This window comes from Erithacus rubecula (genome assembly GCF_903797595.1).
Source record: "Erithacus rubecula genome assembly, chromosome: 21".
NCBI lineage: Eukaryota > Metazoa > Chordata > Aves > Passeriformes > Muscicapidae > Erithacus > Erithacus rubecula.
In genome coordinates, this window is record NC_136673.1 from 472129 (window position 1) to 483872 (window position 11744).

Here is an 11744-nt window from a genome sequence, read left to right on the forward strand (position 1 = left end):
ACTCATTTTGTTGCTTCCGTGGGCTGGTCTCCATCAAGCAATGACAGGAAAACCAAAGCTCAATCCCTTCTCTCCCCAAAACAAATTTCATCCCCAAGTCAGGCTGGTTGAAGCAGCTCTGTCATTTTAAACAGCAAGAAATGTGCTCCTAATGGCTTTAGGGGGAGGTTCCCCATCCACTATGGGTGTTAAGATGTGCTGGGGGCTCCCCCGTGGGTCAGTCCCACCACACCCCCTCAGCCAGACTGATTTCAAGGAGCAGCACAGATGTCTCTGGCGCTGGATGCAGAACTGCACTGGCTGCAGGGAGCCTCAACACCAGGAAACACAGAGGAAGCACAGGGCAGGCTGGTGCAAAGCAGAGAGGCTTGGAGGAGGCCCCAGCATCTTCCAGAAGAGACACATCACCGAGAACATCACGGGTGGGAGATATGCAAAAAGGACAGAAGCAGGTAAGGCCAACTCATTTCGGAGGGATGAAGGATGCTGCTGCAGGAAGCAGGAGAGGACAAGAAAGGGGCTGAATAACCGAGGTGAAGGATGGGGAAAGGTGGTGCCCTGCAGAGGCAGCCAGTTAAAGCAAGTCTTCTGTGGCTTTCAGGCAGGAGTGCCCCAGGAAAGTGCCCCCCACGCACCCCAAGACAGGAGGGCAGAGCTCTGTGTGAGCAAGCACCACTGCTGCACAGGCAGACAAGCTGTGAACCACAGTGCCCGGGGCACCTCCCTCCTCAGAGCAATCCAACCCCAGCATTGCTAGGCCATTCACATGGCTGGTTACTTACTGCTTCTAGAAAAGGCAGAGGTGATACTGGTGCCAATGGGACCGGGGTTTACACTTCACAATGCCCAGTCTGAACAAACATCGTGCTGCAGGCAATAAAAGAGAGCAAGTCTGGGCCCTATGTAAATAATAATAATGTCAAATGAACAGCCAGGCTACTTGAGGAGTCCAAAACAACATGTGCTAGTGACCTGTTGGTGCAAACACTGCTGCTGATGAAGCAAACAGAGGAGAGAGCTCTGCCTTAGCACCAGGACACAGATCCAGCACACAGAGCAAAGCCACCCTCCTCAGTCCCAAAGCAGCTCAAACCTTGGAGCACCATGGTAAGGGCAGCCTCAGCCACAGGGGCTCACCCTCCTCTGCTCCCAGCAGGCTCCCTGTCCTCGGGGAGGGAGGAGCACAGGAATGCTGCAGGAATGCTGCAGCCACTGGCACGGCAATGGCAGACCCTGTGCCACCCCACAGCTCATCCAGAGGCCTTGCAAATAACCATAACCTCAAACATACAGCACAGAACAAACATAACGTGAATTTAACAAAGATCTTACAATCTGCTCTTCATGAACGTTTTCTGAAACTTCTTCAAGGCACTCATTAGTGTGGCGACTTGTTACTACATTTTGGGAGGAGCTTGGAGATAATGAATGCTGACATAAGCTTCTCCTAGGCCATTTTGAACAGAAACCCAGGTAGGTGATGATGCTCCCCAGCGTGCTAAGGACACCACAGGTTCCCCCACAGCTGCAGCTGCACTGCAGGGAAGCAGAGCCTCCAGCAAACGAGCCCTGATGAAGTGGCTGCTGAAGGCTGCCAGGCCCTTTTCACCGAGCTGCAGGGAGGCACAGCCATCCCAGCAGGACCCCAGCAGCTGCCAGGTCAGCCTGGGCAAGGCTGAGCACCAGGGGTCCCCAGCAGCAGCACAGAAGGAGGGGTGGGAGCTCCAGCCCACAGCCTGCTGGCACGCTGTCCTCAGCCAAGGAAGAAGGGCACCTTTGTGGGAGCCATTTGCAGCCTGCTCTGCACAGGGGGAGGGGAAAGGCATCAATCCTCACTCTGTGCTGGCCCACACAAAGCCCCTCTGTGGCAGCAGTGCTCTGCCTGCCCATGCTGCACACCACGGGGTAAAGGGGTGCAGCACCAGCCCAGGGCCCCAACAGCACCTGCTGCAGCAAGGGCCACCCAGCTGCCCTGCCCAGGAGCCCAGCACCTTCCTCTGCCCTGCTGCAGGCACAGCACCTGCCCAGCACCTTCCTCTGCCCTGCTGCGGGCACAGCACCTTCCTCTGCCCTGCTGCAGGCACAGCACCTGCCCAGCACCTTCCTCTGCCCTGCTGAAGGCACAGCACCTGCCCAGCACCTTCCTCTGCCCTGCTGCAGGCACAGCACCTTCCTCTGCCCTGCTGCAGGCACAGCACCTTCCTCTGCCCTGCTGCAGGCACAGCACCTGCCCAGCACCTTCCTCTGCCCTGCTGAAGGCACAGCACCTTCCTCTGCCCTGCTGCAGGCACAGCACCTGCCCAGCACCTTCCTCTGCCCTGCCCAGGAGCCCAGCACCTTCCTCTGCCCTGTTGCAGGCACAGCACCTTCCTCTGCCCTGCTGCGGGCACAGCACCTGCCCAGCACCTTCCTCTGCCCTGCTGCAGGCACAGCACCTTCCTCTGCCCTGCTGCGGGCACAGCACCTGCCCAGCACCTTCCTCTGCCCTGCTGCAGGCACAGCACCTTCCTCTGCCCTGCTGCAGGCACAGCACCTGCCCAGCACCTTCCTCTGCCCTGCTGAAGGCACAGCACCTGCCCAGCACCTTCCTCTGCCCTGCTGAAGGCACAGCACCTGCCCAGCACCTTCCTCTGCCCTGCTGCAGGCACAGCACCTTCCTCTGCCCTGCTGCGGGCACAGCACCTGCCCAGCACCTTCCTCTGCCCTGCTGCAGGCACAGCACCTGCCCAGCACCTTCCTCTGCCCTGCTGAAGGCACAGCACCTGCCCAGCACCTTCCTCTGCCCTGCTGAAGGCACAGCACCTGCCCAGCACCTTCCTCTGCCCTGCTGCAGGCACAGCACCTTCCTCTGCCCTGCTGCGGGCACAGCACCTGCCCAGCAAGCAAAGCTGCTGCAGCCACTGCAGCACTGCCAGGCTCTGTGTGCCAGGCCAGCCACACTGGGCAGCTGTGCAGGTGGCACTGAGGATGCACCTGGGACAGACATGGGGCTGCAGAAGTCAGCTGCACTCCGGGATAAATTGTTTCTGTGAACTCTGCACAGCTCAGAGGGGAGCCTCTGGCTGGGCAATCACACAGATTAGTTACTCTGCACTTCTCCGTGAGAGTGTCAACAAACTTTGGTTTCTTTTCCACTGTGCCCTTTAACTCAAAAATGAAAAAACAAACAGTGAAAGAGGAAATTAAACTAAGGAGCCAGATTCTATAAATACCTCTATTAGGCAGCTTGTTATTTTAATTCTCCTTAGCAATGTGAGTTTGGCCTGCATGCCCACCTGCCATCACAGGGGCCGAGCCTCAGCCCCAGATACGGAGTCCTGCAGGGACAGCCTGTGCTGAGCCACTCACTGCAGGGCTACTCTGAACAGGCCACAACAATAGAACACCCTTCCCATAAGTGGGGAGCATGCTGCTGGAAGCTGTTCTCAGCTGTGAGGCCACATCCAGCCCCCAGCAGCCAAAGGAAGCCGGATGTGAGCTCTGGGGAAGGAAGAGGCATCAGAACACTGTGGGGCCAGACAGAGCCAGAGGAGAAAATGTGTCTCTAGCAGAAAAAGTCCCTGTGCACCCTGGCAGCAGCAGCCCCCAGCAGCAGAGGCTGGGATGGACAGGATGCACTCCTGGACAAGCAGCCACATGCTGCTGCTCTAATGCCCCCAGCCCTGGAGGCAGCAGCAGTGTCCCAGGGACCCGATGCCCTGCTGCAGCAGAGACCTTCTGGGACTCCCCTGGCTCCTGGCACAGCCTTCTTTCCACCAGCCATGCCCCTAGCCACACACACATTGCCTTCTGCCAGCACTCCCAAGTTTTTATCTGTTCATAGCCTTTTTGATTGTTGCCTCCCATTTCCTTGTTAGCTCATCTGCCTTTATTAGTTTATCCTAGGCATACTTTTCTGCTGGCTCCACTGACGTGACTGACCACACACACTGCTGGGCTCTGGCTGGGACTCACGTACAGCAGAAGAACTCACTTTCAGAAATGAATGCATTATTGTGAGCTTCTAGACCACTATCTGCTCTCAGTGTTCCTTTCCAACAAGTTCAGCAAGTTCAAGAGCTGGTGGGTACATGACCAGATCAGGCCTTTCAATGTATTTTCTACAGAAACATCATGCTGCCAGCAAAGCAGGTCAAGCTCTGAAGTTAAATAGACTTAGAGGGAGAATGATGTTATTGTTTCTTCCTCCAACTAGAAGCCCTGCACTTTGACACTGGCTTGCTCTTCCCACAGGCAGAAAAGTATGAGCTAAGGCAAAACTGGAAAAAAACCCCAACTACCTCAGTGTCCCTGAGTCTGTGGGAAATGGTTTCACAACCACAGCAGACACAGGGCTCAGAGCCCTGTCCACCCCTGCAGGAAGGCACAGCCACACCACCACAGCTCTCCTGCACACTCCCCACTGGGACCTGCACACAGCCACGGCCAGCTTTCCATCCCTGCCCCTGAACAGGGCACACCTCAGTCACAAAAACAGAAGCCCGCAGTGGCAACCAGCACCAGGGCCCTGGAGGCCACGGCCACCAGCAGGAAGAGTGCCAGTGTCACACTTCACCAGCAGGAAGAGTGCCAGTGTCACACTTCACCAGCATGGAAGGCGTGCCTGGAATCACCCCTGCACACAGGCTCCCCAGGAGACAGCTGCCCTGCACCAGCTGCAAAACCTACACTCGGAGACTCTATGGATGGAAACAGGAACTTAAGGGACACAGTGAGCAAAATCGAGACCCGGTATTGCTTCACAGCACTGCTAACTGTGGACACACATTTCAGAAGAGCGTCCTGCTTCAAACCAAAATAGGTTTCCATTCACAGCTGACCAAGGACCAGGGCAGCAACACTGGAACGACATTGAGTTTAGTAATTTTCATCTTGGCAGGGGTGAGAACCGGTCCCCGGGGGCTACGGGTACCCTTAAACCTGGGACTCACTCTGTCAGAGATGCCCGTGGTACCAGAGAGAGATGCTGCCTGTTCTATTTCACACCTCCAGAAGATCAAGTTGTGCCTTTGTCTAGAAGGGAAGGCCATCTCAGCTAAAAATTATAGGAATGATGCTCCCAAACTGCAGCACAACACACAGGCTCCCTAAGCACCAGATGAGCACATTCTCACTCAGTTAAAATAAAGCACAAAATGGAGAAACCCAAGCTTTAGCCCGAGCAGCCGCACACCTGCTGACACCGGCTGTGGTTTCAGCGTTACTGTGACCAGGCTGACAATGACCAGCGCTGGGAAGGTGCAGACAACACCGAACATCGGAGAATCTTTGAAAATCTCTCCAGAAAACTCAGAAAAAGCTTGCAAGCCTCCGTGATGCAAGGCACGAGTGGTTAAGAGATGGGAACTGCGTGTCACAGCTCCAGCCAAGCACCGAGCACAGGTAAGAGACGGGCACCCATGTAGGCCCGTGCTACAAACGCAGCCAAAGACCACACGAACCAGAACGGGGGGTTTGTAATTTCCTCCAGGAGGAACTGACAGCAAACCCCGGGGCAGGTCAAGGTCACCGGGCCCTACCCCAGGGCGGCTCCCGGGGCCGCTGCTGCCGCTCCCCAGCCCGCAGCCGCCGCCGGCTCCCGCGGGGCGCTGAGCCCGGCCCGGCCCGGTCCCGGTCCCGCCGCAGCCCCGGCCGGGGCTCAGCCCGCCCGCCCGCCCTGCGAGCGCCGCGCCGGGCCGGGCCGGGCCGCGCCGCCTCCCGGAGCCGCGGCAGCCGGGCCCGGGCCGGCAGCGGGGCCGCGGCGGCTGCAGCGACACTTAACTGTTGCCCGTGCGGCGGGCGGCGGGTCGCGGCTCCCCCGGCGCAGGCAGAAGCAGCTCCTCATCCCCGGCGCGGCGCGGCCCGGCGGGAGGAGCGCGCGGGGCGGGGAGCGGCCTGCGGCCCGGGCGGAGCGGCGCGGGGCGGGGAGCGGCGGAGCGGAGCGGAGCGCGGCGCTGGGCGGGCAGGCCCGGCCCGGCCCGGCGCTGCTGGGGGGCTCGGGGTCGGGCTGGGGGCTCCCGCCGCCGCGGCGCGGGGCCCGGATCCCGCCCGAGCCCCGCGGCCCGACCCGGCCCGGCCCTGGGGACACTCACCGCGGCCGCCGCTCCGCGCCGCGCCGCCTGCCTCCCTCTGCCGCCGCTCCGCCCCGCCCGCGGCCCGGGCACCGCGCTCGGCCCCGGCACGGCCCCGCGGGCCGCACCTCGCCAAAGCTCCTGCTGTGCCCGGCGCGCTCCGAACGGCCTCCGCAGCCGGCGGGACGTGCCCGGGGGAAATGGCTGGATAGCCGTGACTTGGCCAGTGTCACCCCCTTCCTTCTGACACGGGCACCCAGAAGATGGGCAGCGCCTGCTGCGGGATGAGGAAGGGCACGTTATCCTCTCCATAAGTGCCTGAGGCTGGGAGGCTTTCAGGTGCTACCTTCGATTCATTGAGATAATTGATGCTCTGCCTCACCATGGCCTGAAAACCAAAGATGTCCGAAGTGGTCGGGGTTTGCTGCCTGGCTGGGTGCGCTCACAGCACAGAAAACATCTGAACAGAGGGTTGCAGCGGTCTGGCTCTCATCGCTCACATCGTTGTGATGAGCTGGAGCTGCCCGCACTCACCAACGGCAGGGTGTCAATGAGCGTGCCGCGGGACAGCAGCACGGGCACAGCCACCGGCACACCAACCAACCGGCACAGCCACCGGCACAGCCACCGGCACACCAACCAACCGGCACAGCCACCGGCACACCAACCAACCGGCACACCAACCAACCGGCACACCAACCGGCACACCAACCAACCGGCACAGCCACCGGCACAGCCACCGGCACAGCCACCGGCACAGCCACCGGCACACCAACCAACCGGCACACACATCAACCGGCACAGCCACCGGCACAGCCACCGGCACAGCCACCGGCACACCAACCAACCGGCACACCAACCAACCGGCACACCAACCAACCGGCACAGCCACCGGCACAGCCACCGGCACACCAACCAACCGGCACACCAACCAACCGGCACACCAACCAACCGGCACAGCCACCGGCACAGCCACCGGCACAGCCACCGGCACACCAACCAACCGGCACACCAACCGGCACAGCCACCGGCACACCAACCGGCACAGCCACCGGCACACCAACCAACCGGCACAGCCACCGGCACAGCCACCGGCACACCAACCAACCGGCACACCAACCAACCGGCACACCAACCAACCGGCACAGCCACCGGCACAGCCACCGGCACACCAACCAACCGGCACAGCCACCGGCACAGCAACCAACCGGCACACCAACCAACCGGCACACCAACCAACCGGCACACACATCAACCGGCACACCAACCAACCGGCACACACACCAACCGGCACACACACCAACCGGCACACCAACCAACCGGCACACCAACCAACCGGCACACACATCAACCGGCACAGCCACCGGCACACCAACCAACCGGCACACCAACCAACCGGCACACCAACCAACCGGCACACCAACCAACCGGCACAGCCACCGGCACAGCCACCGGCACAGCCACCGGCACACCAACCAACCGGCACACCAACCAACCGGCACACCAACCAACCGGCACACCAACCAACCGGCACACCAACCAACCGGCACAGCCACCGGCACAGCCACCGGCACACACACCAACCGGCCCCAGGCCAGCGACAACCCTCTGCAGAGCTGCAGGAGGGCTGGAGGGGCTGGCGTCACCCGCCTTTGGTGCCAGACAGAGCTGGAGCTGCTAACCCAAAGCAAAAGAAAAAAATCTTCATCCTGGGGTGAAGAACGAAATAAAGGAGGAAAGCAAACGCGTTAATGTGTGTGTGAATTAAAGAGAAGGGCAGAAACCTGTTCCCCTTTGTGTGAGGTTGAGAAGTGATATGTGTGAAGTGCAAGAGATTCTGTGAAGATAGCGGTGAAAACTACAATCCCAAGGAGTTAAGAACAGCTTGAAGAATTTTTTGTTAATGGTCAGGCTGAAAGCCCTCCCTGAAGCTCTTATCAGACATTATTCAGTCATTCCCTCGGAGCAGATGGTCTCCCCCATCCTTTGTATTTATTTTCCATGAGGCCAAGGTTTTCTTTGTGTGGGCAGCCTGGCCTTTGTGACTTAGAAGAGGAGAAGGATCTCACTCAGACACCCCAATTTCCTCCCAATGACTAAATCAGAGGCAGGGTGGTGCATTTATCAGAGGGTCCATCTCCATGGTCACAGGACGCTTCCTTGTCTGATATTCTGCCTTTAGCTGAAATACCAATTTTTAAAATATATTTTTTCCCCCTCCATTCTCTTTTTGCTTGATTTGGCCATCTTTTGGGGAGTTCTGTTCAGCTTGTTCCTTTCCCTAGATAATGGTGCGTGTTTTCCATCCTGCTCGGACTGTCTGTGCATTGCTGTGGCCAGGCTGAGCCAGCAGCCCTTCTCTCCTCTTTTCCTCTCTCCCTCCGTGGTGTCTCCGGGCTGCTTTTGCAGCTCTCTGGGGTGTTGAGGAGCTCGGCCCATGGCCCAGCCGTGCCTGGGCTGCACTGCTGCTGTGCCTGCAGAGCTGAGGACCAGGGCAGCTCCTGGATTTGGTCCTTGGCTGGTTCAGCTCTTCATCCCGGCGTGGTCAGACTTGCTACCGAGCAAAACACTGAGCTGTGATTAGCCAGTGTTGGAGGGTCTGTCTGGAAGGCAACGTACACCTTAGTGGTTTTGTGTTCCTGTCCATAAAGCGAAGAGCAGAAACTGGTGTCCTGCTTCAGCCTGGGCACAAGGCTGGGACCAAACCTTCCTCCTGTCCTGGCTGTGCTTCTCTCCAGTAAGCATCTTTGACTGGTGCTTGCTGAACTGTAGTAATAAATGAGTGCAACTCGGTTCCCTCTCTGTTTGACCAGGGCTCCCTGGCTCTACTAAATACAGCCCAGATGGCTGTTAGTGGCTTCTGCATCCAAAGATTAAAAATATATATATTTTTGAGCGATAAGGAATACAATGCTTTTTTTTTTTTTTTTTTTTTTTTTTTATTTGGAGAGTAATTTAGAGAGAAGAAAAGATGATGCCTGGTGGAAATGAGAAATATATGTCCCATACATAATATATGCCCCTAATGTCCTATTACAAATACAAGAAGATTTCCTGAACTGGAGAAGTTGTTACACATTACAGTGTGCTAATGCTCCCCCACGGAGATGCTGATACTGAGAGAGTCTTTAGTGTAATAATATTAAAAATCCGAGAGTTTCAATAAGATCCTCCCTGCTACCACGGTGGTAGGAAATGAATTGATTCCAAAGGAAGACTCTAATTGCTGCTTAGTATCCACAAAATATTCAAAGATTCACTGCAAGCATATATCCCAACGTGTCTGTGGCATGATCTGCAATAACGTTTTCCAAAGAGAGTCACTTCCCAGCAGGGCTTAGCTGCCCTGAGTGGCAGCAGCACAGCCCAGGGCAGGAGCTGGCACCTCTGCCCGCTGGCACCTGCAGCCCTGGCAGCTCTGGAGCTGGGAAAGCCCCGGTGCTGCTCCCCAGGGCACAGCCCGGGCTCTGGACCTGCACACTCTGCCTGTTGGGCAATGAATCACAGCTGCACTGCAGTCGGTTAATCTGTCTGTGTAAACTTACTCAAAAGCAAAAATATTTGCAAGTATAATGCTTCCCTATGAATATTTTACATCCATCTTTTTCAAGATCCATTTATTTACTCCTCTTTATTTCAGAACATGTCTTTTCTCGCGAGTCCTGTGCACGCTGTCCAGTTTGTGCCAGTGCTGTCTTTACAGGACACCCCAGAGGGGGAATTCTGGTCAGCCTTGGTCAGATCCTGCTGCTGTGGCTGCACAGACATGGCCTGCTTGTCCCTGTGGATGGCTGCCAGCACCCAGATCCTGCAGAGGGCTGTCCCAAAGCATGCTGCATGCAGGCTGTGCCAGTCCTGGGCTAGCACAAGGACACTGGCCCAGTGCTGCTCCCAAGGGCAGCAGCAGCTCCTTGGTCAGACTTCACCGTCAAAAAGGATCCCAGTGTGCAGGGGGAAACAGGCTCTAAAGATCCTGCATCCTCATCCTGCCTGTCAGCTAAAGTCCTTTAAAATCCTTTGTGCTGCAGAATTCATCTCTCCACAGCCACATTCAGCATAGTAGTGCAATAGTGCTGCACATTCCATGTTTTCCATGCTTGTCTTTGGAGGAAAATCAGCCCAGAGTTTCATTTCATGCTGGAGTTGCTGCAGGTCACAGCTCAGCTGCTGCCTGGTTTTAAGGTTTCTTGATGGTAGGTTTAATGTGCTGCCTCTAATTTGGTGCACCAAAATATCTCTTTTCAGCCAGAACTTCCCTTCTAGATTTATAGTTTACACCTTGATTATTCTAACAACAGTGAGGAAGTCCAAATCTCCTTTAACCCAGGCATCCACTCTGAAACAGATGAAGCAATTTTGAAAAGCAGTTTCTTTAACTTTCCCATCCCATAGCTGTTACTAAGCACTAGATAAGTTGTCCCATTTGTATTTCAGTTATGATGTACAGGACACCAATATACAGCAATCCTACCAGAGAAAACTGATTTTTGTAGCACCCAGGGGTGGCTTTGGCCAGGACAGGGGTTCAGCCCCTGAGCTGAAGGGGTGGTCCAGGGGGAGAGGCTGTCCCCACAGCAAGGGCAGCAGGGCCCAGAGCACCCGTGAGGAGCCCCTGGCTGGGGGCACAGGCACTGGCACGGGGTATGGTGGCACAGGAGGCATCTGGCCCCGTTGGCAGGCCCCAGAGCCAGGAGCAGCCCCGCTGGTTGTGGGGCTGAGGCACAAGTGCTGCTGCACAAATGGAGGGCAGGGAGGTGCCGTGCAGCTAATTATCAAGGAGAGCCACACATCCCCAGCCCAGAGTATGAGTAATGGCCACAGCACGGTGGAAACCTCTGCTTGAACAATTTTGAATGATGAACACATTTGAGGAAATAATGTTTTCTTTGCAGGCCTGCTCTGATGAAGTGCTGCTGCTTGCTCTGCTCGCTGACTCGGGGTGGGTGCTGTCCCCACAGCCCCAGCTCTGTGCCTGTCCCTGCCCTTGCTGAGGGTCTGTGCCAGGTTGCCCACGGCTGTGGCTGCAGGCTGCAGAGCTGCTGGCAGGAGCACTGGCAGCAGCCAGCATTCCAGTGCCCCTGCTTGCACAGAGGAATGCCAGGCACTCAGTTAATAGGTGACCATTTGGCAGTGCTCTGGGAACTGCTCCCTGCCACTTTCTGAACCTGCTTCTTGAAGAGCACCTGCCCTTGCTACCCAGCTTGGAGTCCCACAAGCTGAGGCAGCAGAGAGCAGCAGGGCTTTCCCTGCACCCCAAAATGTGCAGAGGTACAGTTCCCTCAGTGACCAGACTCCCATGATCAGCCAGAAACCTTCCATTTATGTGAAAGCAAAATCTTCTCTTAGCCCATAATCATCTGACAAAATGGGGGGAGCTACTTTCAAACTGTCTTGCTTAGAGCCAAGGCTGAGCATCCCTTCCTGCTGACTGAGTGTTTGGGCAGGAGAAATGGTGGATTGAGCCCAGATCTGTTACAGTGAGTGGAGCTGGGCCAGCCCCAGCTGGCACAGGACTCACGCTGGAGCTGCAAAACCAAACTGCCTCTTCCAGCAGCTCCCAAGAGAGCCTGATGGAAACAGCGAGCGGCAGACTGAAGGCATTCCCACCAAACGGGTTCTCAGGCTTGGGGAGCCTGCCTGAGGCTGATGCAGCCCCAAGAGAAGCTGCTGGCACAGGGGCATGCCCCAGCACCC

General features: G+C 57.1%; 2 protein-coding genes across 3 annotated transcripts in view; one reads left to right on the top strand and one right to left on the bottom strand.

Annotated features, from left to right (window-relative positions):
• HSPA5 (heat shock protein family A (Hsp70) member 5) overlaps positions 1-11744 on the top strand; it is a 458542-nt gene that overhangs the window by 78108 nt on the left and 368690 nt on the right. The gene's annotated exons all lie outside the window — the stretch shown is intronic.
• Positions 1-11744, bottom strand: part of MVB12B (multivesicular body subunit 12B) — a 303240-nt gene that overhangs the window by 51100 nt on the left and 240396 nt on the right. The window contains exon 2 of one of the 2 annotated variants that reach the window (XM_079324481.1): positions 5762-5825. In XM_079324481.1, coding sequence (XP_079180607.1) covers positions 5762-5824 — 63 coding nt within the window. In that variant the 5' untranslated portion in view covers position 5825. Of the gene's footprint in view, positions 1-782; positions 1536-5761; positions 5826-11744 lie in introns of those variants that run through there. The other variant, XM_079324482.1, reaches the window with a different exon arrangement.